This window comes from Zasmidium cellare, assembly GCF_010093935.1.
Source record: "Zasmidium cellare ATCC 36951 unplaced genomic scaffold M409scaffold_16, whole genome shotgun sequence".
NCBI classification, from domain to species: domain Eukaryota; kingdom Fungi; phylum Ascomycota; class Dothideomycetes; order Mycosphaerellales; family Mycosphaerellaceae; genus Zasmidium; species Zasmidium cellare.
The window spans coordinates 491,475-517,176 of record NW_022986960.1 but is presented as its reverse complement, the minus strand read 5'-3'; the positions used below and the strand labels follow the sequence as shown (position 1 = coordinate 517,176).

At 55.5% G+C, this 25,702-nt stretch overlaps 10 protein-coding genes across 10 annotated transcripts; 4 read left to right on the top strand and 6 right to left on the bottom strand.

The window, feature by feature from the left end:
* Nucleotides 1–497: 497 nt before the first annotated feature.
* Nucleotides 498–3,702, bottom strand: M409DRAFT_54407 (uncharacterized protein; the record flags this gene model as incomplete). Its single annotated transcript, XM_033812700.1, has 2 exons — nt 498–2,569; nt 2,622–3,702. 2 exons carry the CDS (start codon nt 3,700–3,702, stop codon nt 498–500), a joined length of 3,153 nt encoding a protein of 1,050 aa, XP_033668110.1.
* Nucleotides 3,703–4,746: 1,044 nt separating this feature from the next.
* Nucleotides 4,747–5,697, top strand: M409DRAFT_22649 (uncharacterized protein; the record flags this gene model as incomplete). The annotated part of the gene is made up of 2 exons (XM_033806431.1): nt 4,747–5,001; nt 5,056–5,697. The coding sequence occupies 2 exons, from the start codon at nt 4,747–4,749 to the stop codon at nt 5,695–5,697; spliced, it is 897 nt and encodes a 298-aa protein (XP_033668109.1).
* Nucleotides 5,698–6,911: 1,214 nt separating this feature from the next.
* M409DRAFT_54406 (uncharacterized protein) lies at nt 6,912–11,774 on the bottom strand (the record flags this gene model as incomplete). Its single annotated transcript, XM_033812699.1, has 1 exon — nt 6,912–11,774. The coding sequence occupies one exon, from the start codon at nt 11,772–11,774 to the stop codon at nt 6,912–6,914; it is 4,863 nt and encodes a 1,620-aa protein (XP_033668108.1).
* A 399-nt stretch (nt 11,775–12,173) lies between these two features.
* Nucleotides 12,174–15,296, top strand: M409DRAFT_54405 (uncharacterized protein; the record flags this gene model as incomplete). Its single annotated transcript, XM_033812698.1, has 1 exon — nt 12,174–15,296. The coding sequence occupies one exon, from the start codon at nt 12,174–12,176 to the stop codon at nt 15,294–15,296; it is 3,123 nt and encodes a 1,040-aa protein (XP_033668107.1).
* Nucleotides 15,297–15,458: 162 nt separating this feature from the next.
* Nucleotides 15,459–16,274, bottom strand: M409DRAFT_54404 (uncharacterized protein; the record flags this gene model as incomplete). Its single annotated transcript, XM_033812697.1, has 1 exon — nt 15,459–16,274. One exon carries the CDS (start codon nt 16,272–16,274, stop codon nt 15,459–15,461), a length of 816 nt encoding a protein of 271 aa, XP_033668106.1.
* Nucleotides 16,275–16,853: 579 nt separating this feature from the next.
* On the bottom strand, nt 16,854–17,339 carry M409DRAFT_66240 (uncharacterized protein; the record flags this gene model as incomplete). The annotated part of the gene is made up of 3 exons (XM_033816853.1): nt 16,854–17,125; nt 17,181–17,265; nt 17,313–17,339. 3 exons carry the CDS (start codon nt 17,337–17,339, stop codon nt 16,854–16,856), a joined length of 384 nt encoding a protein of 127 aa, XP_033668105.1.
* An 863-nt stretch (nt 17,340–18,202) lies between these two features.
* M409DRAFT_66239 (uncharacterized protein) lies at nt 18,203–19,291 on the top strand (the record flags this gene model as incomplete). Its single annotated transcript, XM_033816852.1, has 1 exon — nt 18,203–19,291. The coding sequence occupies one exon, from the start codon at nt 18,203–18,205 to the stop codon at nt 19,289–19,291; it is 1,089 nt and encodes a 362-aa protein (XP_033668104.1).
* A 766-nt stretch (nt 19,292–20,057) lies between these two features.
* On the bottom strand, nt 20,058–22,101 carry M409DRAFT_66238 (uncharacterized protein; the record flags this gene model as incomplete). Its single annotated transcript, XM_033816851.1, has 5 exons — nt 20,058–20,186; nt 20,244–20,560; nt 20,612–21,388; nt 21,442–21,823; nt 21,877–22,101. 5 exons carry the CDS (start codon nt 22,099–22,101, stop codon nt 20,058–20,060), a joined length of 1,830 nt encoding a protein of 609 aa, XP_033668103.1.
* A 1,222-nt stretch (nt 22,102–23,323) lies between these two features.
* Nucleotides 23,324–24,808, top strand: M409DRAFT_66237 (uncharacterized protein; the record flags this gene model as incomplete). Its single annotated transcript, XM_033816850.1, has 1 exon — nt 23,324–24,808. One exon carries the CDS (start codon nt 23,324–23,326, stop codon nt 24,806–24,808), a length of 1,485 nt encoding a protein of 494 aa, XP_033668102.1.
* A 202-nt stretch (nt 24,809–25,010) lies between these two features.
* Nucleotides 25,011–25,402, bottom strand: M409DRAFT_22641 (uncharacterized protein; the record flags this gene model as incomplete). The annotated part of the gene is made up of 2 exons (XM_033806430.1): nt 25,011–25,159; nt 25,249–25,402. The coding sequence occupies 2 exons, from the start codon at nt 25,400–25,402 to the stop codon at nt 25,011–25,013; spliced, it is 303 nt and encodes a 100-aa protein (XP_033668101.1).
* Between the last annotated feature and the right edge of the window lie 300 nt (nt 25,403–25,702).

The following is a 25,702-nucleotide window of genomic DNA, read 5'->3' as shown; positions in this document are numbered from 1 at the left end:
GCAAATATGGGCAATGTACAACGATTTGACACCCATCGTACGCTCTCCCTTGGATGAAGCATCAAGAAGGTCAAAGTCTGTGTGTCTTCACTCCAAACGTTGAAGGATATCGATTCCTCCCCAGAAGGGCAAAGGCAAAGCCTGGAGTCTAGGGAGGATGTAGGGGATGTTTATTGCCATCAAAAGATCCAATTTCTCATTTCTATCTGTTGATATCCATCCATATCCCATATTTCCGTCCTCCTCTGTGCGAGTGAGGCAAGTCATATCTATTCATACAATATGTGAAAAGCTCTCCCTTTCTCCCTTTGTCCATCCATATCAACACCCCTCAATCTCTCAAATTCAAAGAACGCCTTTCTCAATGAATGTCATCTCAGTCTTGCTCATGTTTTCATTTTTCATATGATATGTGGTATTGGGTCTCGGACCAACTGAAAGGATCCGCAGCCAGCCACGGTCCCCGGTGGCCGGTAAAGTGCAAAAGTCACAAGTTTTTAAACGCGGAGGGCACGAGCATGGGCGCGTTTGCCAACGCCGAAGTTGCCGGACATACCACCGCCCATGCTGATGCCGAAGGAGACACTTCCGTCTAGGTTGCCGCTCGCACTCCCGCTCGCGCTACCCTTGACGACTGCGCCTGCGTCGCCGTACGACTTGACGGCGAGGTAGGCGCACCAGTCGACGATGTTGCCGAGGGTCATGCCGCCTTCGTAGTCGAGGGGCTTCGTCTCGCCGTTGGCGTCGGTGTAGGAGGATGGGAGGGCGGTGGGCAAGGCGCCGTTCAGTTGAGCGCTGCCTCCGAGCTTGCCGTTGAGTTCACCCATGAGGCCGCCGACGACGGAGTTGACGGAGTCCTTGGGGATGACTTTGTTGAGGGAGCCGCTCGGGAGGTTTGCGCTGACTTCTGAAAGGGCGGAGCCGTAGGACGGGGCGAGGGTGCAGGATGGGGCTGGAGGTTGGGACACGTAGCCTGGAGCCGTGGGGGCGGTTGTCTGAGCAGGAGAAATCTCGGTTCCGCTGCTGGATGGAGAGCCGTATCCGGGAATGGATGCGGTCGAGGAGGCTGTGGGCGAGATCACGGTGCTGCTAACAGAGGTCTGGCCATAGCCTGGGGCTGTTGGGGCTGCCTCAGAGCTGCTGGTTGGTGCGCCGTAGCCTGGAGCAGTGGCAGACGTCGACGTCGTGTCGGTTATGGGACTTCCCTCGGTCGAGCTGCTCGAGCTTGGGTAGCCGTATCCTGTAGGAGCTGGTGCGCTGGTCGATGATGTACTCTCGACGGGCGATCCCTCCGTGCTGCTTGATGATGGCGAACCATATCCAGGCGCACTGGGGCTGCTCTCGGTTGGTGATCCTTCAGTGCTTGAGGAGGAAGGCGAGCCGTAGCCAGGTGCAGTTGGCGCTGTTGTAGTCGGCGAACCTTCAGTGCTTGATGATGGAGATCCGTAGCCAGGCGCTGTTGGCGCAGTCTCGGTTGGTGATCCCTCGGTGCTAGACGAGGATGGCGAGCCATAGCCAGGAGCGGTTGGAGCAGTCTCGGTTGGCGAGCCCTCAGTGCTGGAAGACGAAGGTGAACCATAGCCAGGCGCTGTCGGGCTGCTCTGAGTTGGCGAGCCTTCAGTGCTGGAAGACGAAGGAGAACCATATCCTGGAGGCGAGACACCAGTCGATGTGCTCTGCGTTGGCGATGCCTCAGTGCTTGAAGACGACGGCGAGCTATACCCTGGGGGCGAAACGCCGCTGGAGGAGCTCTGAGTTGGCGACCCTTCAGTGCTGCTTGAGCTAGATGAAGGGCTGTACGAGTACGGCGGTGCGGTACCGATCGGGTACGAGCTAGTTGGTGCAGTGCCGATAGGGGCAGTTCCCGACGAAGGGGAGTAAGAGAATGGAGGACGAGTGCCGCCGGTAGGACCGACCGCAGTGCTGTTTGGTCCTGTGGATGATGGGATGGAGTATGGCGGTGGTGCAGGGCCAGAACCCGTTGGCGAGCCTTCAGTCGAGCTCGAAGAAGAGCTCGGATAGGCCGGGATCGACACAGAAGATGATCCTGTCGGTCCAGCTTCAGTGCTTGACGTCGATGGGGTCGAACTTGGCAACGAGATAGGGTAGGTTGGGACCGAGGATGTACCCGTGGGGCCGACCACAGTGCTCGAAGATACTCCAGTGCCGGGGATAGAGTAAGGTGGCGGTGCGGGACCCGTACCGGTAGGTCCAACTGCCGTGCTGCTCAAGCTCGAGTAAGGGTATGGGGGAACGGACGTCGAACCAGCAGGTGGAACTGGCACGCCGGTGCCAATTGGAGCAGAAGCAGAGGATGATGGTGGAACACCAGCTGTTTGCGTCAGAGTGCAGAGAGTGGTGCCGATAGCGACGGAAGATGTAGTGACGATCGTGCTGCTGGCTGGGCAGTCAGTCACAGTCTCAGCACAAGAAGTGATCGTAAGCTCGGTAGTCGAGTAGATTGTCGACGTCGAGTATGTAATGATTGTTGGGCTGGTGAGGCTTGTGCCAGTTGGTCCGACCGCGGTGCTGTTGAACGCAGAGGATGTTCCGTATGGCGGAGCAGTACCTACATAGCATGTTAGCTCGTGGCCATGTTCAAGGCTTCATATTTCACTGACCTGGCGGGGTCGACCCAGTCGGACCAACGCTAGTCGCGCCTGGGGTCGACACAGTCACGGTCGACTGGATTGTTGAGGTGACCGTCGACACAGTCGAGTAGCTGTACGTAGTGGTCAAAGTTGTGCTGCCCGAGGTAATGACGCTGCTCGCCGGGCAAGTCGTTGTGTAGATTGTCGTAATGTCGGTGACGCTGTAGCCAGGCGGTGGGCTGGATGGTAGGCTGGCAGTTGAGCCAGGTGACACTTCAGTCCCGCTCGAGCTGTAACCGGGCGCCGAACCGGTTGGGTAAGGCGGCGAGCCACCGCTGGGCGAGGAGATCGGGTAAGGGACACCGGTCGATGTTCCTACAGGCACGATAGAGGATGCACCGCTCGATCCTCCATATGGCGGTGGAGCTGGGCCCGTAGTGGTCGGGCTGACCTCAGACGAGCTCGATGGCAGAGGATAGGGGATGCCCGTGCCGGTACCCGTGCCAATGGGCGCCGAGTTGTTGCCGGGAATGGGGTAGTACGGGACGCCAGTCGACTTGATTGGCACTTCTGTATTTGAAGAGATGACAGTCGTCTCTCCATTACCATTCGTGATGGTGATCGTAACCACAGAAGGGCTGTATGCAGGAGGGCTGTTGCTTCCAGTTTGGCTGACCTCGGTCGGTGTTGCAGGAACAAGAGTCGATGAGGTCGACAAAGAGGGAGAACCACCGGGCTGAGTGACGGTAATGGTAACGACAGAGTAGCTGTAGGATCCAGATTGACCAGGAAGAGTGAACGCAGTACCAGTGCTCGAAGCAGCGCCGGTCACACTGCTGCCACCCCCGTAGCCTGGTGGACTTCCACCATTGGACTGAGTTGGAGAGATCAGAGTCCCAGAGCTGTAAATGGCAGTCTCGGTTTGTGTCTCCGTTTGCGTGATGGTGGCGGTCGATGTGTATGTGTACGTAGAGATGTGGGTAACACCCCCAGTCCCAGCAGGCGTGCAGGCACAGGTAGACGGATCAGCCTGGCGAGGATCGAGCTTTGGCTTTGCGTTGGACAAGCCAACCATGCCGGCCGCAGCCAGAACGGAAGAAAGATACTTCATGCTGAAGAGCTTGTTTGGGAGCTTGGTTGCTCAGAGTTGGGAGGGATGGGGAAGTATGTCTATGCTGGACACCCGTGTCCCGAGAAAAGAATGTGCAGTCGTCAAGACTGGAAAGAATGGACAACAATAACGATGCTCACTGAGCACAACGAGTGGACGATGCAATGCAACAAGACGTAGCAGGGAAAAGACTCTAGCAGTGGCGGTGACAGAGGGAGCGGACTTGGACCTGAACGAGTGCTTATATACATGACCTTCCTACTCTACAGAGTAGTGTCTCCTGCTCTCAGCGTCAATCGGGCTGCTAGACGCTGTCCGATACAGCAGTAGTCTCGGTGGGGTTGTTTCGGAGGCGAGGTGAAGTCCCCATCACGATCCTGCGGAGGCCCTCAAACCCGGTCACAGCGGTGGGCGAGCAAATGGTGGCCCGCAGCAGCGGTGCATGCAGGCGCTGCAGGCGTGCGGAGGGAGTCCTGGTTCATTTCGTCGTCGAGGGCCGAGATGCACGTCTTCGGGGTCGCTGATGGGTTGAGACGTAGCCTGTTTCACGAGCGCAGTGTTTTTGCCCTGAGAAGTGCAGTCGAGGATCAGCACGAGCCTCAGCGGGACGGTCCGACGTTAGCGCAGACCTAAAAAGAATGTCGGGCGGCTGCACGCCTGCGACAACCATCGTTTCCAGCCAAACACTGCCAATTCCCTCTTTCTCAACACCCACTCGGGCCACAGATCTGCCTGTTGCAGCCTTCGACGGTGGCTGCACGTGAGACGCATGCGCGTCGGTTGGGCCTAGCAGCGATCAACGCCCCCCGTTCCTGGCGCTCGAGCACGGCAATCGAGCGCCCCGGTGCCGATTTAGGACAGGTCTGAGTCCTCCTCACCGCGCGCGTAGGCTACCTAGACGCCTATTGAGTATTGGCAGCCCTCGTATACACGTCGCCTACCTATATCGGTAGCAGTCTGAGGCATTAACCCACCTCGCTACCGACCAAGACCTATTTTATCCGGCCACTCGACGTTGATTTTGAGCCTTGGACTAAAGACGCCATGGCGCCAATCTCAGAAGCCTCTCACCTGTTGAACCCACTGGCCACATCTCTTCAATTAGAGACCTCTGCTAGCCAGCTCGACGGAGTGCCCAAGGACGTCGAGGACTCCGTTCGGTTCGAAACCGCCCGACTCGTTCAGGCGGCTGGCATCTTACTGCGCTTGCCACAGGAAGTAATAGCGCAAGCGATCGTCATCCTCAAGCGCTTCTGGACGGGACCCGATGGAGGCAGCCTTCTCGAGCACGACTCAAAGGTATGTCTCAAACTCCACCACCTCATACTCCACGCCTAACCCTCAGTGACGCAGGATGTTGCGGCTGCGGCGTTGTACCTCACAGCCAAACCGTCGCCCTACCCAATAAGTCCGAGACAGGTTCTCACGTCATTTGAGTATCTCTCAAGCCTGCAACCCGGCCAAATCTCTTCCGCCTCGATCGAAGGAAAGCTGGACTCATCATGGCACCTGTCCGATGGCGAGTATGAAATCGCCAGAAACCGGCTTTACGACATCGAAGCGCACATTCTCCGCGTGGTTGGTTTCCAAACGCATGTCGCGCTGCCACATACGTTGTGTATCAACTATTTGCAGACGATTGATGCTTTCCAATCTCCTGCTGGCTCGATGGTGGCAAAGACAGCTTTCGCCCACCTCAATAGTGCCTTGCTGAGTCCTCAACTCCTCTACCTCACCCACCAACCTTCAGCCATCGCCACCGCAGCAATCTACCTCGCCGCGAAAGAGGTCGGGGTGAAAATGCCCGAGGTCGAGTGGTGGGAAGTTTTCGATCTGGATCGGGAGGAACTCGGCTTTCTGGTTGTCGCACTTCGCAGCTTGGAAGGCTTCGCTCTGGAACAGCAGCGCAAGTTCGGCAAGTGTCCTGTCCCCATGACTGTGCAAGGCCTCCAGGTGGAGATTGAGCGGTCTCGGATGCTCGAAGCGGGAGGATGACCGTATTGGGAGGTGCACGTCCGTTAGAGTGACACTCTTGACTCCACCTGTCAAACCCTTTCCTTGGCCCTCAAACCCAAAGCTTGATCAGTCGAACAGCGAAAGACGCGCAATGTGTCTCTACACAAGACGTCCCTGAGAGATTACTTGTGGAACGCGCCACACCACTACAAGAATCCAAAGCCCCAATCCACGAAGATGCCTGCACACGAAGCCGTGACACCGGACCTCTTTCCGGGAAAGTTCAAGTCTGGACTCCTCACCTCCTAGGATCCGCCTTTTTCACAGAACAACCCGGACGAGGAGGCTGTGATGTGCGACAGGGATGCAACCCTTGGACTCCAAACCCCGGATCCAAGTCTAGCAGCGTGAAGGGCGGTGGCCGAGGAGCCTATGGGAGGGGAGGATAGCTCTTACTGTTGATGTGCACAGTGGTAGTCAAGTAGCCGAAACAATAGGAGGTAGCAATGGCCAATTGACTTCTGCGCCTCATGATACATCTGCGAAATATGTAACGGCATGTGATGATCCCGTTGATGAATCGTTTTTTTCTACAAGACAGACTTGGAAGTAGACATTCCACTCCGCCATCACCTCACGAAGACCTCTCCGCTTCATGACACATTTGCGAAATATGTGACAGCATGTGATGATCCCGTTGATGGACCGTTTTCTCTACATGACAGACTTAAGAAGCAGCCGTTCCATTCCGCAGACACCCCAAGAAGACCGATATCACCCACCTATCTATCACACTTCGACGCCCAAACTTGTAAACAGACAATCGACAAATGACCAAGTGACAGTATATCCGTCCCTGCCTTGCTCGCAACCATCCATTCAAATCAAATAATTCCCTTCCATCCACCAGAAGGCCGAAGAATACAACTTCCGAAACAATGCATCGAAACATGAAGCCATCCTCAAAACAGACAGCAACGTTTGAAAGAATTCTCTTTCTCCAGAGTGGATATATATGTACGTGCGTGCAATCGCGCAGAGTCTTCTCATGTTTGTACATGCACCTTGGCCAACAAACGATCGACCGGCTATCAGAAAACCCACCATGCCATGCAATGCAGTGCTCATTCGACATTACCATCACCTCATCGTCACGAAAAAAACAAGCAACGCTCAAAACCACCCAATGCATCTATATACACACAACTCCTCCTCCTATTCCATCCCACCTTCACATCTCCCCACAACCACAATCAATGCACCGGCGCAATCTGACTATGCCCCTCACTCTCCTTCCTCACCCTCTCCACAACCTCCTCCTCCTTCTCCCCATCAGCCCCCAAATCCCCCTGCTGCACAAACTCCCCCGGGTGCCGCTCACTCAAATTCACCGCTGTGAAACTCTTAGGCAACCTGACCGTATGAAACTTGGCCCTTAACGTCTCCAGAATCTCCTTCCAATCCCCATGCGGCGTCAGGCTGCGGCGCGGCGCACACCCGATGCAGTGCTTGCTGTCGAGCTGGACGTCGAGCGGGTCGAATGTGTGGCACCCGGGGGAGATGGTGATGCGGATGGAGTAGTTGAAGTTGGACTCTGGGTTCGCAGGGTCGATGTCGGCCTCGGCGTTTTCGGATTCGTACAGTTCGAAGCAGATTTGGGAGAGGTAGTCGAGTTCGGGGATGGCGTTGCGGGCGATTTTGGTGGGCACGCCGCCTTCCAGGATGCAGTTCAGCAGGGTGTAGATGTGGGATTCCTTGGTGAAGTAGATGAAGGATTTGGCGTCGTCGGAGGCTTGGACTTCTTCGAGGTCTTTGACGATTTCTTTGAGGAGGGGAAGGGAGGTCAGGAGGCCGATTTCGAGCTTTTCCGCGTCCGTGATGCCGTATTCTTGCGGCCCGATGAAGTCGAAGAGGATTTTGCTGAGGCTGTAGAGTTCGTTCAACTTTTCCAGACGGACGTCGTTTTTGACTTTTGATTGCATGGCGGGGACGGAGCCTTTGTAGAGATTGAAGTACGATGATGATGGATCATCCGCCGAAGCGACTGCGTTTCTTGCGACGCTCATGAGATCAGCCGACTTACGTCTGAGTCCCAGCCGCTGCGAGAGTGTCTGTCGCTCCTTCGATTCCTTGTCTTTGCCCTCGTTTCCAGATGCTGCACTGCTCATGGTGTCAGTTCGTCTGGGAGGAGGGAGATGCAATGTATCCATATCGCCAGTAGCGCCACTCGATGGCGCTGCTGGTGTTCCGTTCGGTCCTTTGGCTGGAATTTGCCCGTCATGAGTCTCTCGGAACTCTTCTCTCGCGTTCATGCTCTCTGTGCGGCGGAGCCCCGGTGCCTTGCCCAATTCATTTTCCTCGGCGAGAAGGGCCGTACTTGGAGTGAACACCCACTCCAGGAATTGGCGATTGTGCAGAGCATCGAACTTCATCGTGTCGTACAGTTCACTCAACTTGCTGGGGTCGACCTTTTCCGCATCCGTAAACTCATTGAACAGCTTCTCCCATCGCTCCTTGAACAATTCTGCGTCTTCGCCTGTGCACCATCTGGGCTGGATTGCAGAGGCTTGGCTTTCTGTCGAAGTTCCGCTAGGCGTGTTACCACCAACAGGGCTGGGATCACTTGACAAACTCGTAGGCCCTGGAATCTTCTGTAAGCGCTCCAAAGAACTGACAGCATCTGAGTTTTGAAGCTTCGCAAAGTTATGTCGCATGACACGGCGATGGAATTTCATCAATTCAGCGACCCTTCGCACCACCAGATAAGGCTCAGGGGTACCGTCAGTAGGCCACGCAAACTGCTTAGGCGGTGAATGACCTTGGCGTAGTAGCCCTTTGAGCTTTTTTTTGACTCTGTCCATTTCATCCTTTGCGGCGTTTGAATCGTCCAGCAGGTCCTTTCTGACGTGTATCTCGTCGTCGTCAAGTTCTTTCTCGTCCAGAAAGGCGGCAGCAAATATCTGAGCACTGGTTGTAACGCGGCGTTCGGAAGATGTGAAGATTGACACATTGTCGAGGACATGGCGATTCATGAGCATCAGATCGTTTCGCATGTTTTCGCCGAGATCAGTCGCCTGATATCTGGCCGAGTGCGTCGGCTCTCCTCCCCACTTCATGACAAGCTGTAACTTCTCAATGGCGAGATTTTGATCCGCTGCGGTGGCACGGGACATGGTGATGTCGCCTATCGAGTCGCTCCTGTGTTGTGCTCGAGCTGCATCAGGTCCAGTCTGCTCGTCCCCTGCGAATGGTCTAGGGCTGGCCTTGGGTGTTCCATCTAGTTGATTCTTCAAGTCTTCAACGTCTTGATGCTCGGGCGCCATGGGGACGCTAGATTGCTTCTTCTCCTTCTCCTTGACCTCTTCGTCCTTACCGTCCTTACTTTTCTCAGCTTTGCCATCATCTTTCGGCTTCTTGAACATGGGTTTGATCTGCACCTTCGTGCCGGGCCACGCACCCTTCTTCGCCAATGCATTTTGCAAAGATCGCAACTTGTTCATGTCTTCCTCACCCTCTGCCATTGCTTGACGCACAGCTTGTTGAACACCATTTAGAGCAGCTTCACCAACAAGCAGAACTTCCTCTTTATGGCCTTTCAACAAATCGATGAAGGGCTTCGTGTGGAAAGTGAATTTGAACTTCTGCTTTGGCGTTCGATCGGCATGTCGAATGACAGCCACCATTCCCTTGAGCTTCCATTGACTTTTGGATGCTGGCGCTGGTACAGAAGATGGTGCCTCCGAGTGGTTCAGCGATTCGAGGTCCGTAGAGGCAGGTCGTACATTCTCTGCCTTTATCTGATCGACATGCGGCGGAACTGCTGGTGGAGGTAGGATTTCATCTTTTGCGACGGGGACACTTTGGGTCCGGTTGTGGAAGGAAGGCGTACGCTCTAGAGTGTGATGAGGCGGCGACGCAACCGGGCTGGACTTTCCACTCGGGCTCTTAGCTGAGTGTGGGTATCCAATGCGTGACGCAGCGGTGTTGACGCTGTCGCGTAGCTGGGATATGCTCCTACTGCGAAAGACGCTCTTAAGTGTGCTCCGATGTGAGCTCATGCTGTCCTTGTCTTTGCTGAAAGTCTGCTTTCTGAAGACGCTCGTCTTGTCTTCGGGCACTGAAGTTGGCGCAAACATTCCTCGATGTTCCATTTCATCGACCTCGCTCGGAGTAGCTCGTCCGTCCCAGCGGCCCTTTTCGCGGATGAACATCTCCTTAAGAATCTTGGCGGCTTTGTCGTAGTACTCGTTGTTGTCTTTGACGAAGCTCCATCCGTTGACATCAATAACATAGCTTTGCGCAGAGCCATTGGGATCTTGTACTCGCAGGAGATCAAACCCACACACTCGTTGCCCGAAGCCACCGGCGATCTTGGCTGCCATGATCTGCTCCTCCTTGGACAACTTCGTCACGTAACGAATCTCCTTTCCATTGGGGTTGCGCTTCACCACGCCATCGACAACAGGCGACTTGCGAGTCTCCGCGTGACAAAAGTCCGGACCAACAGTGTATGCCTTGACATCTTCTGCGTTCTCGACCTTTAAGAACTGCTCATAAATATATGAGTCCTCGGTCTGGGTGATACTCCTGGGGATGACCAGATTCTCGTCCTTTTCGCTTGACTTGTTGTTGACCTTTCTGAACAGTCTTCGGCCACCGCCTCCCTGAGACTTGGGGTAGTATATGTTGATGTTGTGGTCTTCGCCACTGGTCGGCTTCTCTACAAATGGTTTGCGCAGCTTCTTGCCATCGACGACCAATGTATCGTTGTCGTCTTCCATATGTACATCGTTGGGTGCAGGAAGCCCACCGCCTCGACCATCGTCTGATCCAATCAGCTCGACACCTGTAAGTTGTTTCATCCGGGCTGCTATGTCTACACTCAATGCGACAGGACCTCCATCGCGGTTGACTTCCACGCGCGGAGGAGTAGGTACGCCCAGCTTGTCAAGAATCATCAAGCACATACGGCGATCCCAGAGAACAGTCTGCATGGGTAAATCGTTCACACAGAACGGTCGACGCAGCTTCGCATAGGCAATGGCCTTCTCAAGCGGGAATCCATCACTGAAGAAGCTGATGAGGAAGTCGCAGACTGGCCAGTTCTCCACATCTTCGTCCAGAATGACCTTGTCGCCGAATATAATGACATCAAACTCGTTCTCTTTACCAACCAGCCGATTCAAGATATTTCTAGACGGCTTGCTTCGGGCTTTGGCATCCAGCGCACATATCCCAATAGTGCCAATCTTGTTTGGATTCGAACTGAAGGTCGATCGTTCTGCAGAATGCGATACGCTATTTGGGTTGCTCGTGGAGACTCGACGCGAATTGCCAGGCGTTCGGCCACGGATTTGTCGATTCGGTCTTGATTGGGATGTAGCCTGTGACGAGGGCGAAGGTGTTGGCGAGGCGGCGCCGTTCGAAGCGGCATGGTTGTTGTGAATCGGTTCTCGCAATGACGCATTGAGAGATGGCGAAAGGGCGCCATTCTGGCTTTGTGTGGTGACGGATAGGTTTTGCGTAGCGGTAGTGGCTCGATCGCCAGCGTCAGGCCTAGCTACTTGGTCGTCAGTATCGACAATGACCTGTGAGTCCAAGAGACCCAAACCATCCTGATCAGAGCCACCGCCAACGCTACTTGGGCCACTCGCCAACGCACTCCTCCCGCTGCCGTAGAGGGAAGAGAAAGACATTCGATGCGAGTCGAGGTCTGGCTCTGATCTTCGTATGCCACTAGGAATGTCGGAAGCAGGTGTGTTGCCAGGCGCAGCCCTCCCTGCGCCGTCGAGGGTAGAAGTAGCTTCATCCGAGTCTGCCATGGCCGTCTGGGTTTCGTAGTGCGCCAGGTGAGGAGGAGTCAAGAGCTGGGCCTCAGAAATCCTGGAGGGGCGACGGGAGATATTCTGGTAGCGAGTGCTAGTCTTAGTCGACGGCGGCGGCATAGAGATACTGGCTCGGTCCGTCTCTCCCACGGTGGCATCGATCTCAGCATATCGGCCTTTGCGATTCGAGGATCCTGACGATGCGGCAGAGAGGATGTGGCCAGAGGAGTGGGAGCGGACGGATTCTTGCGAGGTGGTGCGCGAAATAGGATCCATAGATGTTGTTGCCATGGCGCATAACCCGGCCCCGTCGAGAGAGGAGGGAAGCAATTACCAAGAAAAATTAGTAGCAGTAGCCGAGGACTCGGGCGGGCAGAAATTGCTAGGCGGACATGCTGGGCTGGAGTGAAGGCAGGGATGAGAAGGGGAAGACGGAAAACGCTGCAGAATTCCCACCCAGAATCTATGTGTACGCTGCGACTCGCCGGTAAGTGAATGACTTGGATGCGCGGGTGGCATTGGAGTTCGTGGTTGAATTCATGCGAGCTGCATGTGCCCCGCCGCACGTGATGACGACAGATCGGCCGCAGATTGGCGTGCATTAGCGTAAAGCTTAATTGTCTGAGGTTCAGAGAAAATGTTTGAGCGAGAACGTGGAGTTTATAGACTGCCAATCAGTCGCGACTTGCAATGGACGTCGACGGCGCAGATGGGCGCATTACGAAGAGGCAGAAGCTGAGCAACGGTCTGGCCAAACAACAGCACACTCCTGGCACTTCTCGACTGTTTGCGCCGTACCGAACTGTGGGCTTGGTGTCTCCAACCGCAGTCCCATTCACGAGTGTGCCCTTGGGGAACTCGACATTCCAGATCACCACCTCCATCGGACGAAGCCTTCAGACGTACGACCTGCGACGAGGCCTGAACCTGGTCTTCATCACCAGGCCTCAGACTCCAGAGAACATCACCGCGACAGCAGCATGGAAGGACAAGATCTTCGCCGCGTGGGGAGGAGATGAAACAGCGTCGGAGAGAGGTGTTTGGCTCTTCAAGAGAGGGAAGAAAGAGGCGGAGTTGGAGTTTCCAGCAGACTGTGAAGAGAATGTGAAGGCTTTCTGCATATTTGGCTGCTGGGTGGTAGGCGTTTGCGACACGCAGCTACTGGTCTGGAAGAGCACAAATCTCGAGCTTTATACCTCTCTTCGAGGCATCTCGCCAGTTCCGTTTGCCGACTGCATCTCCACCCTGCCAACATTCTTGAACAAGATCTTGGTAGGTAGACAGGATGGCAGCGCTGAGATCTGGAACGTCTCAAGCGGGAAGTTGGTGTACACTATTCTTCCTCCATCGACAGCATACGGTTCAGTCACTTGCATCGAGCCCACCCCGGCGCTATCCCTGGTAGCTATCGCTTATGAGAAGGGACCGCTACTTATTCACGATGTTCGAGCCGATCAGACCATTATGCATCTCAACAATACTGCGGGTGTTGCTGTTACTTCTATTTCTTTCCGGACCGACGGCCTGGGTGCGGGCGAAGACGGCAAGAAAGCAGGAGTCATGATTACTTCATCAACAGCTACGGGAGACATCACACTTTGGGACCTGAACGATGGTGGACGGAAATCCGGAGTGCTTAGAGCTGCTCATGCTCATCCTTCCCCAAAGGCAGCTGGTGGTACCAGCAAAGTGGAGTTTCTTCCCGGACAAGCGATCATCGTGAGCAGTGGCTTGGACAACAGCCTGAGGACGTGGATCGTTGACGAGACGCCGTTCAGCCCAATCCCTCGGCCTCTTCACGCTAGAGCGGGTCATGGAGCGCCCGTCAATAAACTGCTCTTCCTCCCTACAGCTTCTGACGGCTCAGAAGACGACGGCAAGTGGCTCATGTCTGGCAGCAATGACAGAAGTCTGTGGGGTTGGTCCCTCCGCAGAGACGGGCAATCCACTGAGCTGAGCCAAGGTGCTGTGCAGAAGAAGGCGAAGAAGCAAGGCCTACTGTCGGGTGACCGCGATGCATTTGATGAACTCAAATGCCCTCCAATCACCAGCATCGCCTGCAGCCTGAACCGCGATGGTGGCATTGGAGCACTACCAGGCAAACACCCCATATGGCAGCCAGCTGGCAAGGGCAAACAGACGAGTGCCGAAGTCAGTGCAATGACTGGTTGGGAGAGCGTCTTGACAGCGCACGAGAATGATAAAAAGGCACGCACGTGGTTCTGGGGGCGCAAGCGTGCTGGCAGATGGGCTTTTGACACTGGAGATGGCGCGAACGTGACTGCTGTAGCCATGTCGCCCTGTGGGACATTTGGTGTCGTCGGTTCTGAAAAAGGCGGCATTGACATGTACAACATGCAATCCGGCATCCATCGACAGCGGTTCCCGGCTCGACTCACCCCAATGCAAGCGAAGCAGCTGAGGCTAGACGTTGAGCGACATGGATTAGTGGAAGAGGATGACGGAAAGAAGAAGTTCTACCGTGGCCAAGGCAAGCACACCGCTGCCATTGTAGGCCTTGCCGTCGACAGCCTGAATAAAACCGTCGTCTCCGCAGGTGCCGACGGCAGGGTCAAGTTCTGGAATTTCAGCAACGGACTGCTCAGAGACCAACTGGACTGGTCGCACTCGACAGGTGTAACAGCGATGCGTTTTCATCGAAGCTCCGACCTCGCGGCATTCTCTTGCGCGGACGGATGCATTCGTGTCGTGGACATCGTGACGCAGAAACTCATTCGAGAACTGTGGCCATCAAGAACGCCAGTCCGGGAACTTCGTGGCCTGAGGATTTCTGACTTCACCTCCTCAGACGATGGCCGTTGGGTGGCAGCTTGCGCCGGACAACTTGTTTTCCTCTGGGATCTTCCGACAGGACATCTTGTAGACGCATTCAAGCTGAAGGCAGACTGTACAACGTTGGCCTTCTCACCGACTGGCGAATTTCTAGCCACTGCCACAACCGACAGCGTTGGCGTCGACATCTGGACTAACCGCAGCCTGTTCACACATATCTCGACAAGGCACCTAGGCCAAAAGGAATTGCTATCGATTGTCCACTCGACCACATCACAAGCACCTACAGCCTCTGGAGAAGGTGGCCACAACCTCATCGCAGAGACCGCAGATGCTGACTCGGATGACGAACTTGAAGACGGAGCAATCGATCTGCCTGATACTGACGTCGACCAAATCAGCTCTGATCTAGTATCCCTCTCCCTCGTCCCTCGCTCTCGCTGGCAAAACCTCCTGCATCTGGACCTTATCCGCCAGCGGAACAAACCCATCGAACCACCCAAGAAACCCGAAAAAGCCCCCTTCTTCCTCCCCTCCCTCCAAGACCCGCAACAACAACAAAAGACCATCACAGCAGAAAATCCCGCCTCAGAACTCGACAACGAACGCACCCGCGTCCAAAAACTCAACCAAGCCCGCACCCACCAATCCCCCTTCTCCACCCTCCTCGAAACCTCCTCCCAATCCCACGACTACACCCCGATCATAACGCACCTCAAATCCCTGCCCCCAGCCACCGCAGACATCGAGATCCGCTCCCTCGACCTCGAAGACGAAGAACACGAGAGGTTCGTAGACGCGCTGACGTGGTGCTTGAATGAGAAGAGGGATTTCGAGCTCGTGCAGGCGTGGATGGCGGTGTTCTTGCGCGTGCATGGGGATGTGGTGGGGAGTGATGCGGGGACGAGGGATGCGGTGGAGAATTTTGGACGGACGTTGGAGGGGGAGAGGAGGCGGGTGGAGAGGTTGAGTGGGTATGTGGGTGGGTTCGTGGGGTATCTTAGGGCGGCGAGGGTGTAGATTGTGAAGTATTGTGAACGCAGGATTGGGAATGGGGAATGAATATGTACGGGAGATGATCGTACGTTGTACTCTTCCAAGACGACTGCATTCATTCATAATTCATAACTCTTCATTCATCATACCTCTCACATCATGAAAAAGATCAAAACATCCCCACCCTCACATCTCCACCCCCTCCTCCCCAGCAACCTCCTCCCACCACGCCATAGCAACCACCCACCCAACCCCCAAAACAAGCACCAACCCGACAACCACAACCCCCACAAGATACATCCCCACAACCTCCCTCCTCGCGCGTTCCACAGCCTCCCGCCTCGCCGTATTGACGCTGGAGGAAGGCAGGGGAAGGGTGCCGTAGTCCTTCTTGCTGGGAGGGCCGGCTTCGAGGTCCATATCCATATCGTAAGGGGAAGTGCATGTGTCTTCTTCTTCTTCCATGACTGCAGCTTCAACCACCACGTCAGGCGTGTAAATCGGACAAGAAACACTCCGATCCCTCCCCATCCATTGCATCGCAGCAGCAGTAGCGTTCGAGGAAGCTTTACTATCCCTCCTCAACGTCTTCGCCCAGATCGACCACTCCCCATCCCCTCCCCCTCCCTCCACCACCTCATTCCCAACAACGCTCATACTAGCCGCCCGTCCACCCCTCCTCTGCTGACTCCTGACAATAGGAATCGGCATCGCCGTCGCCGAAGATCGCCGCGGTCGAGTATTGTACGCCCGTTTCGGCCATTCGTCCCTGGGGACTGGGGGGTGGAGGAGGATTTCGTCGCCGTCGCGTTGGCGTGCGAGGATTTTGCGCTTTTCTTCAAGGATTTGGGCGCGTTCGCGGGTGGTTAGTTCGGGGTGGTGGAGGGTGGCGGTGGTGATGGTTGGGTTGATGTGGTGTGCGCGGAGCCAGGAGCGGAGGGCTTGGTGGAGGGAGGTGGTTTCGAGGGCGAATTTGTTGGGGTTGGGATGTGCTGAGTCCATGGTTTGTGAGAGAGGGTGATGTGCGGGCTTCTTGGGGGGGAGCATAGAAGGAGAGAGCTAAGTCTTACCGATGAAAGGAAAGCAACAAGCAAAGAAAACGGGAGATATAGGGGTGCAGGAAAGGAAAGGAAAGTGAACAGGAGCAGCGTCATTGCGCCAGAATTTGTTATCTTGCGTAGGTGGTCTCGTCCAGGGCGCTGGGAATGGGGCCAGTTATTTGGTTCGAGGCTTTGCAAACGTCGCGTTGAGTCTGCGATGGTCAGCGAATACTGCGCTTGTTCATAGGCTCACCGTTCAAGCATCCCATCACGTGACTTTTGCGGCAAAGTCAAGCTGTCGTGCGATGGCGCAGTCCTGTCCTCACTGATTGTAATATCGCGAAAATGGCAAGACAGCAATGTCGTGATGTTTTGTATGCCCGTTGTACATATGAAACACCCTCTTACCCAGACCCGAGGTCTTGACCACATCCCCTCCTCATGCTTTGATGCTGTCCGCTGAGGCTGTCGACACTCGCATTGCATTGACGCTTGCTTTATATTACACACTGCTCTTCAGCCCAATGCCCTGACTGATGCTCTAGTGGTGCGCTGGCTCCTCATCCTCCAAGGCGCTCTCGTCAAACCAATCCTGCACTGGCTCGCTCGCACCTGGGGCGCCAGACTGGCCCTCGACTTCTGGGGCTTGCTGCTCGTAGGCGGCCAAATCGTTCTGGAGGTCGGCCTCTTCGGGAGATGGTGGTGGCTTGGGGAGGGTGAACTTCTGGACTTGGCCCTCGGCATCGTTGGCCTTGATCGGTTGGGGCTTGTAGGCCTTGAGCTCTTTAAGGTACATGTCCTGGACGAGGTCGGCTACAGTAAGTGTGAGCATGTGGTTTGAATCGTGATCTGCTTGTGACTGGCGCACCCTGCCTCACTGCGGTGGGAGTGATGAAGGTTCGGCGGAGAGTGACGGCATTTTGCTTGAGGGCCGTTCTGGCGACCAATTGGCGCTGGCGATGTCAGTTCAGCTCATCAAAGAGGTGATCATGTAGCATACCGAAGCTTTGAGTGACTGGCCAAGCATGATGTCGGTTGTGAAGGCGGATTCAATGGCGCATCAACTCGTGAAGCTCAAGTCTGGCGGCAGGTTGCTCGCAAGGGAGATGTCTTGGCGGATTAGTCACCGCGGCAAGAGCCGTGACGCCCGCTCCAGACTCAGCCTCCGCTTCACAGACTCTTCAGACTTCCATTCTTCCACCACCACCCTCCAACCTCCACCCACCTCCCTCTTGCACCGCGTGTCGCAGATACCGCCCGTCGACGCTCCAACCCACCTGCAAACTGCTCTCCGACTTGGTTGCTGGCAACTGAACTCGAGCGACCGACTTGCGCGACTCTACACGGCCACCTTTCTGCGAGAGACCGACGTCAGCCATCTCTCAAGGACGCCTTCACTGGTAGCACGGCCGCACGCACCGCACCACCGCATCACTACCCTCCATACCACACGCCCGCACTCACGCGAGTCGACTCTACGCGACCACCACCTGATTCCGGTGCCGCAGCTGTCACATACTCTCAGAGTGTGAGGGTGAGTGAATAGTCATAGCCCCTTCACTGTTTGCCAGCAGACAAAGAAGACGCAACTTCACTTGCAGGCGACACAGCATATACAGCACACCACGCAAACTTCCATCCATCTATCCTTTCCTTCTTCTGACTGAGTCGCTGACACGTCTGATCCTCAGCTGCGATCAGCTTCACGTGCTGCGACTCTCCTCGCCCTCTCCCAACACCGCCACCACGTATTCACCACTCTTCATCCGCTGCTACGCCAAGAACCACAAGCTCCAAAAGAGCGCCAAAGGCATCAAGAAGCGCGCGACCAAGCGGTTTGAGTTGGCTATCAAGAAGCCAGTCCCTCCACCGCGCAAGCCGCTCGCCATCATGGCTCAAGTACTCTCCCCGGGTGCTGTACCTGAGCCAGCCATTCGTCCACAAGAAGAAGAGTGGCGCGAGAATCTCAACGTGAAGCTCATCTGTCGCGACTGTCGCGAGGATCCACCTGAATTGTTCGAAGACCACGCAAGTGGCGATCTCATCTGCGCCAACTGCGGCCTCGTCCTGCAGCAGCGCTCCATCGATACCTCTTCGGAATGGCGTACCTTCTCCAACGACGACCAAGGCAACGACGACCCGTCGCGTGTTGGTGATGGTCCAAACGCCCTGCTCAACGGTGCTCAGCTGAACACCAACATTGCCTTTGGTGATGGTGGCATGCGCAGCAAGGAGCTCCACCGCGCTCAGAACAAAGCCAATCTAGACAAGGGCAACAAGTCTCTCCTCCAAGCCTACAAGCAGATTGGCGCACTTTGCGATGGCTGGCAGCTCACGACCAGCGTCTCCGACACCGCCAAATACCTCTACAAGGACGCCGACGAGAGCAAGATCTTCAAGGGCAAGAGTCAAGAGGCGCTCATTGCAGGATGCGTCTTCCTTGCCTGCCGCAGAAATGGAGTTCCTCGGTCGTTCCGTGAGGTGATGGAGTTGACCAAGGTCAGCAAGAAGGAGATTGGCCGTATCTTCAAGATGCTCGAGCAGTTCAACATGCACCGTGACAAGGACAAGCAGGGTACCGGTGGAACTTCGATGGTTGCAGGCGGTGCGGTGGTCTTCAACGAGGAGTACAAGGGCAGCACCACTGCCGACCCGAAAGATCTCTGCAACCGCTACTGCAGCATGCTGGACATGCAACAGAATACCACCAATGTGGCTATCATTCTGGCCACTCAGATGACCACCACAGGTGCGCTTGCTGGTCGCTCGCCATTGTCTTCCGCCGCCGCCTGTATCTACATGGCTGGTCACCTCATGGGCCAGCCAAAGAACGCCAAGGAGATCCAGAGCGTGGCTCGCGTCAGCGACAGCACCATCCGTCACGCGTATAAGCTGCTGTGGCTGGACCGTGACAAGCTCATCACCGAGGAGATCATCGGTCGTGGTGCCGACCCTGAGAAGCTCCCAAAGCCATCCTAGGGATGTGGCAAGGGACCTGTTCCTCAGGAGCGCACACCACCATCACCGCAATGCTTGCAGCCAATGGCCGCACCAGCGTCAGTCGTCAGAGGGTGATTCCTCATGAAACGACAGAATGCACCCCATCACTTCTTCTACCAGAATGAGCGTGTCACAGATCAGCTCAATTGCGATTCAACTGCGTCTTCATGGGTTTCGGCTTGGGATTGAGGAATGGAAATGGCGAAAGCATGACTACACTTATGCATGTTTTACTACAAAGGGGAGGCTCGGTCAAGCAGCCCCAAAAATTAAGGGAAATGGGATCACAGGGAGGGTTCGTCTGCTTTTCTTGCTGCTGCTGCTGTCTCTTCATGCAGCTGTTCTTCGAACAGGCTTAAAGGACGAGATACCCCAACCAAAAAAGATTTGCTTGTAGCATTGCGGTTTGCTAATGTGATAGACGAGACGTATGAGAGTGCACGGCATGTAACAGTATATCCTGACTGCAATTTCCTTCTTCGTCCAACCCATCACATGCTTGAGTTTGGTCAAAACGTTTTCCTCTTTCGGACTTTGTCACTGATGTTCAACATGTCCAGCAACAAAGCGCCTGCCAACCCTTTCCCACGATGTCCTACTCTCAAGACAGGAAAGGACTCGCCATCCCTCACGAACTCATCACATCTATGTCGTCATACACCTCTCTCGCGCCCAAGAGTGGTTTCCTACATGGAGTGAGTGTCATTGACTCAAACCAGGCACGTATGTATGCGAAGCCACAACCCTACGGCAACCCAACAAGTAGGTCCCTCAACTTAGGAAACACGGGCGACCCCAGCCCCGAAACCGGATCCCAACCCTTCGCCGCCTGGAACCCAGCCGTTCCACAGCCTGGGTTGGAGCCTTGGGTGATCTACCAGAGCGAGAGAGTCAGCGGTGTGTCGGTAAGGGCATAGAAAGAAAAACTCACATCCGTAAAAACCTCCGGATGTAAATACAAAATCTGGTTCAAAAAGCCAATAGGTTTCTTCCCAGCCAGGAGACGCTCATCGTTGATGCGCGTGATCATGGCGGCGAAGAGGGGGGTTGCGGCGCTGGTGCCGCCGCTGACGGTGAGGGCGCCTTGGTCGATGAGGGTGACGTTGGCACCGAGCAGGGCGATGTCCGGGATGGCGCGGCCGGCGGCGTTGTAGGTTGCGTTAGGGTAGTGGGGGTTGTGGGTGGAGAGGTATTGGGTGATGGCTTGGGATTGGTAGGGGGGTTGTGGGTTGAAGGCGCTGAAGCCGCCTGGGAGGGTTAGTTTGGGGGACGAAGGGATGGGGTGGTGGGTGGGCTCACCGCCGCTGTAGAAGGTGTGCTTGGGGTCGTTGACGGCGACTTCGTTCCAGTGCTGTCCGTTGAAGTCGACTTGGGTGGCTCCGACTGTCGTCACGTATGGACAGACGGCAGGAAACAGTGGGCTGAAGGCGCCGTTGTCCCCTGTGCCGTTCCTGGCTATGCAACTTGTGGTGCCCGACACGCCTCGATCTCCTGCCGCCACGAGGACCGTGACTCCGCGCAGTGCGAGCTTCATCCACTCGTTACACTGGCGCTGTACATAATGTTGACCGAGGCTCCACTCGTCGGTGCCGTAGGATATCGAGATGACGTTGTTGGGCTGGTAGAGGCCACACTGCCGCTGGCCCTGGTATAGACCCTCGGATTCCCCTCCGTCGGGGAACAAGTCGTTGTAATCGGGATAGTGAGGGTCGAGAGTCGGGTCGTCTCCGCCGTCGTAGGTGCAGTAGGCAGCGTCGATGGCGTCGAGGAAGTGGTTTCCCAGCCCAACGTAGTTGCCAGAGGCCGTATCGTCGACGAAATAGAGATCGACCGTCTGTGGATAGACAATGGGGAATGCCATGGTCATGTCCAGGACCATCTCTCCGATAGTTTCTTCGCCCGCTTTGCCATTGTTGTTGATGCGCTTGATCGTGGGACCGGTGCCGTTGTGGATGAAGGGTGCGAATTGAGTCCAGAACGCGTTAAGGTCGGACTGGGAGAAGTCGTCTTGGGTGCCGTAGATGCCGAGGGTGTTGTTTGGCGCAGTCTTGTGCTCTAATGGAATGCCATATAGCTCTGTAAATCATGATCAGTCACGAGACGACAGCAGCATGTCGGGGATCACCTACGGCGAATGCACTGCGGTGTCCAGCTATAGTGGCAGTCTGTAAGATTGACAGCACCAGATCCGTACGTCGGAGCATTGCGCTTGAGCCGTTTCTTGGGCACCCGGCGGACTGGCGCCAGATCCGTTGTGGGTGTGACAAAATGCACGTGGTCTCTTAGGTGGTCGGGAATGCTGTAATCAGTTGTCCCTATGCTGTGCTCGCCGGTGTGAGAGTGCTCGAAAAGCCAGTATTTTGCACCCAACAAATCTTGTAGCTGATCCACTGTCGCCGAGAACTCCAACAGGGCGCTCGTCTTTCGAAGTCGGACGTTGCTGATACCAATATCAGAAAGCCAGTCAACAGCAGAGTCTATGGATCGCTGTGTAGGAGCGAACAAAGAATCCTAAAGCAAGTGATCAAAATGGGATGATCAGTTTCAAGGTCAATGGGACATACTATCGTTGAGCTGTCAGGGTGTTGCCCAAACTTCTCTGATGCTGGGTTCGATGTCTCCATCAACAAATCTCTCGCCTTCTCAACTCCCGGTTGGTGCAAAGCGATCGCGGCACGGACGATATGATTGCCATCTGCAGCACTGACTGCTCTCCATTCTGGTCCAATGGAGCCAGAGACCAGCCCGACCAGCGCCAAAAGCCATACTCTCGCGAAGTTGCGAGCCATCTCAATGAAGTTGGGCGGTGATGAGTGAAGACGAACTCGGAGCGCACGCAGTGATATGTATTCCCTCCGATGATACAACTACCAGCTAGTAATTGCACCACTGGAACATAGCGGGTCGTATCATGGCGCTGCATGAAGCGATGTTGTATCGCTGCGAATTGAGCGGTTGGTTGGCTGGTTGAGGTACACCTCGTATCTTGATGCTGCGGTATCATTAGACGTCCCACTAGCACCGGAAGAATTCATGGCGGAGTCGAGACACGGCATTGCGCGAGCAATCAGGCTACGTGCTTTGCGCACGATGCTCTACATTGTCGTCGTGGAGAATCTTCGTCTTGATTCAACCACCTGTGTGGAAAGCCACGATAGCATTGCAACAGCAAGTCCTGTATTGGACACGAAGTTGACAAGAGCATTTTGGTTTGAGGCTTGCAAGAGGGGGACCACAGTGTCGGACGAGGCCTTGTCGCTGAATGTGTTCTCCATGTTCTCGAAATGAAGAATCTGGAGGGCAAGAGAAGAGGTTGAGAGATGGAGAAGCCTGATACTACCAGTGCTGCCTGAGGCAGTCAGCCCGTCCTGCTGAGGTCAGCTACTCTGGCAACATGGGGTCAGTCCTTGGTTCTTCATATACTGCACTGTACTTGTCTGATCTTATCTCGAGATCTAGCACCGAGCCTCGAAAGCACTTATTCGACACATCTCCTAGTCTTCAAAGCGTCGTACTTGTCGTAAACACTCGAGACCACATCAGACACGCCCACAAGCCCGAATGCGATTTCCTCTTCCGCCAGTGCCGAACATCTCCCCATCCGTGCCCAACATCTGCCGTTTCACTCAGATAAATGAAGGACAACGTGGGATCCTGGCCACTCCATGCAAGACATTCACTTGCACGACCGACACATGCAATTGTGCAGAGATGCGATTGCCGGATTCGGAACCTGCATCTGCCGAGGCATGACGTTAGCGCGGTGCACTAAAAGTTGAGGTCGACGGGTCATTGGCGTTCCGTGAGCGTTCATATGACCGTCGCCTCGTCTTCCCATCGCGAGCTAACGATAGTGAAGTAAGAAGTTGGTTCGGATTCAAGTCCATGACCTGTTCGTAAGTTGATTGATACCCTTCCTTACTCTCTCGTTTCCTGTCCTTGAGGTGAGGAGTTGGACGTCCTCGTAAGCAACCACACCGACTACAAACTCCCCACGTTCATTCACCCACCATGGAAGCCGGCCTCCCCCTCCTCAAATTCCTCTTCCCCCAAATCCCCTCCATCTCCTGGGCCGCCGCGCAACACACCCTCGGCTTCACGCCGACCTCCTCGAAATGGGACCTCCGCACCGCCCTGACTGTGCACGTCCTCCGCAACCTCATGACCTCGGACGGCAAGAAGACCATCCCGCCGATCGGTAAAGTGCAAAAGCGCACGCTCATAGACCCCGGCGTGAAGGGCAAGACGTGGGTCGCGAAGGAGGTGATACCGAAGCCGCCGGGTGAGGAGGGGGATGTGGTGGAGGCAGTATGTGGTGCTGTGGAGGGCATGCGGAAGGGAGATGGGGAGGTGCGATATACGCGGCCTGATACGAGTGATGTGGACGTGGAGTGGACGGGGTACAGACCTGATGCGGCGAGGGATGAGACGATGCCTGATATCAGCGAGGAGGAGAGGTATAAGCGGCTCATGGCGGAGCCCAGCCGGACGAGCGAGACGACGATTCTGTATTTCCATGGCGGGGCGTATTACCTTTGCGATCCGGCGACGCATCGCGCGTTGACAAGTCGGTTGGCGAAAGAGAGTAAAGGCAGAGTGTGCAGTGTGCGGTACAGACTTGCACCGCAGACGGCGTTTCCGGGACAGTTGGTGGATGCATTGATGGTGTATTTGAGCCTGCTATACCCGCCCGAGGGCAGCATGCACGAAGCCGTGGGCGCAGACAAGATTGTCTTCGGCGGCGACAGCGCAGGCGGAAACCTCAGCTTCGGCCTCCTCCAGCTCCTCCTCCAACTGCACCGCGCAGCTGACGGCGTTGTCCCCGTCGTCAAGTTCCACGGCCGCGACGTCCACGTCCCTCTCCCGGCAGGCGTCTCCGCCAACTCAGGCTGGTTCGACGTCTCGCGCTCCATGCCCAGCATCGTCGGCAACGCCAAATACGACTACCTCCCACCCGCCAACCACGACGACGCTGTCTCTCGTTTCGGCCACGACGACATCTGGCCCACGGACCCACCCCGAGGGGACCTCTTCTGCGACCTCTCTTGCCTCGACCACCCGCTCGCCTCGCTCATCCTCGCCGACAGCTGGGCCACCTCCCCTCCCTTGTGGATGTGCACCGGCCAAGAAATGCTCACCGACGAAGACACGCTCGTCGCCTCCCGTGCTGCGAAACAAGGCGTCAAAGTACACTTCGAGCAGTACGAAGCCATGCCGCACTGTTTCCAGCTCTTGCTCCCAGACCTCCCCAACGCCCAGCAATGCGTGAAGAGCTGGGGCAACTGGGCGAGGAGGTGTGTGGAGGAGCCGGAGAGTCTGAAGACGGAGGGGACGTTTATCCCAGCGCGGAAGGGGGAGAAGGGGCGGGAGATGGATGTGGCGAATTTGCCTAGCGTGGAGTTTGAGGAGGCTTGGGGGTTGGTGAAGACGGCGAAGATGAGAAGGATTAAGGGGTATGAAGGGGAGGGGAAGATGATGCCGAAGGCTGCGTTGTGAAGAAGGGTTGGCGGTGAGGTACATGTATGGGGATATGTATTTGGGGATTTAAGAGACTTATACATGAGGATAAATAAAGATACCACTTCGGATAAAATTTCAATTTGGCACTACAAGAAGAACATTTCGTTCTTGTATCCAAGTTTCATTTCGTTTCATGTGTCGATACTACACATATGCCATCCTCTCCTCCAACGACTTATTACTGCCGTCCCGAACTCGTCCCATCCTCCCCCGACGGCAGCCCTTCTTCATCCCCCGGCTCAGCATACCCACCCTTCCCCTTCGCGGCGGCCCTGGTGCGGCTATCAACAATATTCGACCGATCAATCGCATCCGCATCGTCTTTCTCTATCACCCCCGTATATCAGAATCACATCTCCCTCCTACAATAGCTAAGACACAACCACAGAAATAATCTGCGTAAAAAAACAACGTACCTAACTGCTGATCCGAATCGGCCGTCGCGGGATCGATGGGGTCTTCGACCGTGGCGTCGTCGCTCTGCACGGGGATGTGGGATTTCTGGCCTGTGCGGCTGGTGTATTCGTTTTCGGTGGCGAGGCCGTCGGGGGCTTGTTCGTTGGAGGACATGATGTAGCTGATATGATGGAGGGTTGAGATGTGTTAGGTGTGTTAGGTGTGTGGTTGTGTGAAGTGGTTCTGGAGGGGATTGGAGACGGGAGATATTGGGCTGTATTTATACTGCTGTCGGGGACACTCGAGCATTGACGGACGTCACCCCATGCGCAGTCGACGTGAAGTGAAGCGGTCATGCTGATGTCAAGGTGATTGACAGCAGACTTGTCCAGTCTGGAGATAGATCGATCGTGCACGCGAGCCTTTCCTCCTCGCCCTGCATCCTTTACAGCCGGGACACTCATCCGCCATGCT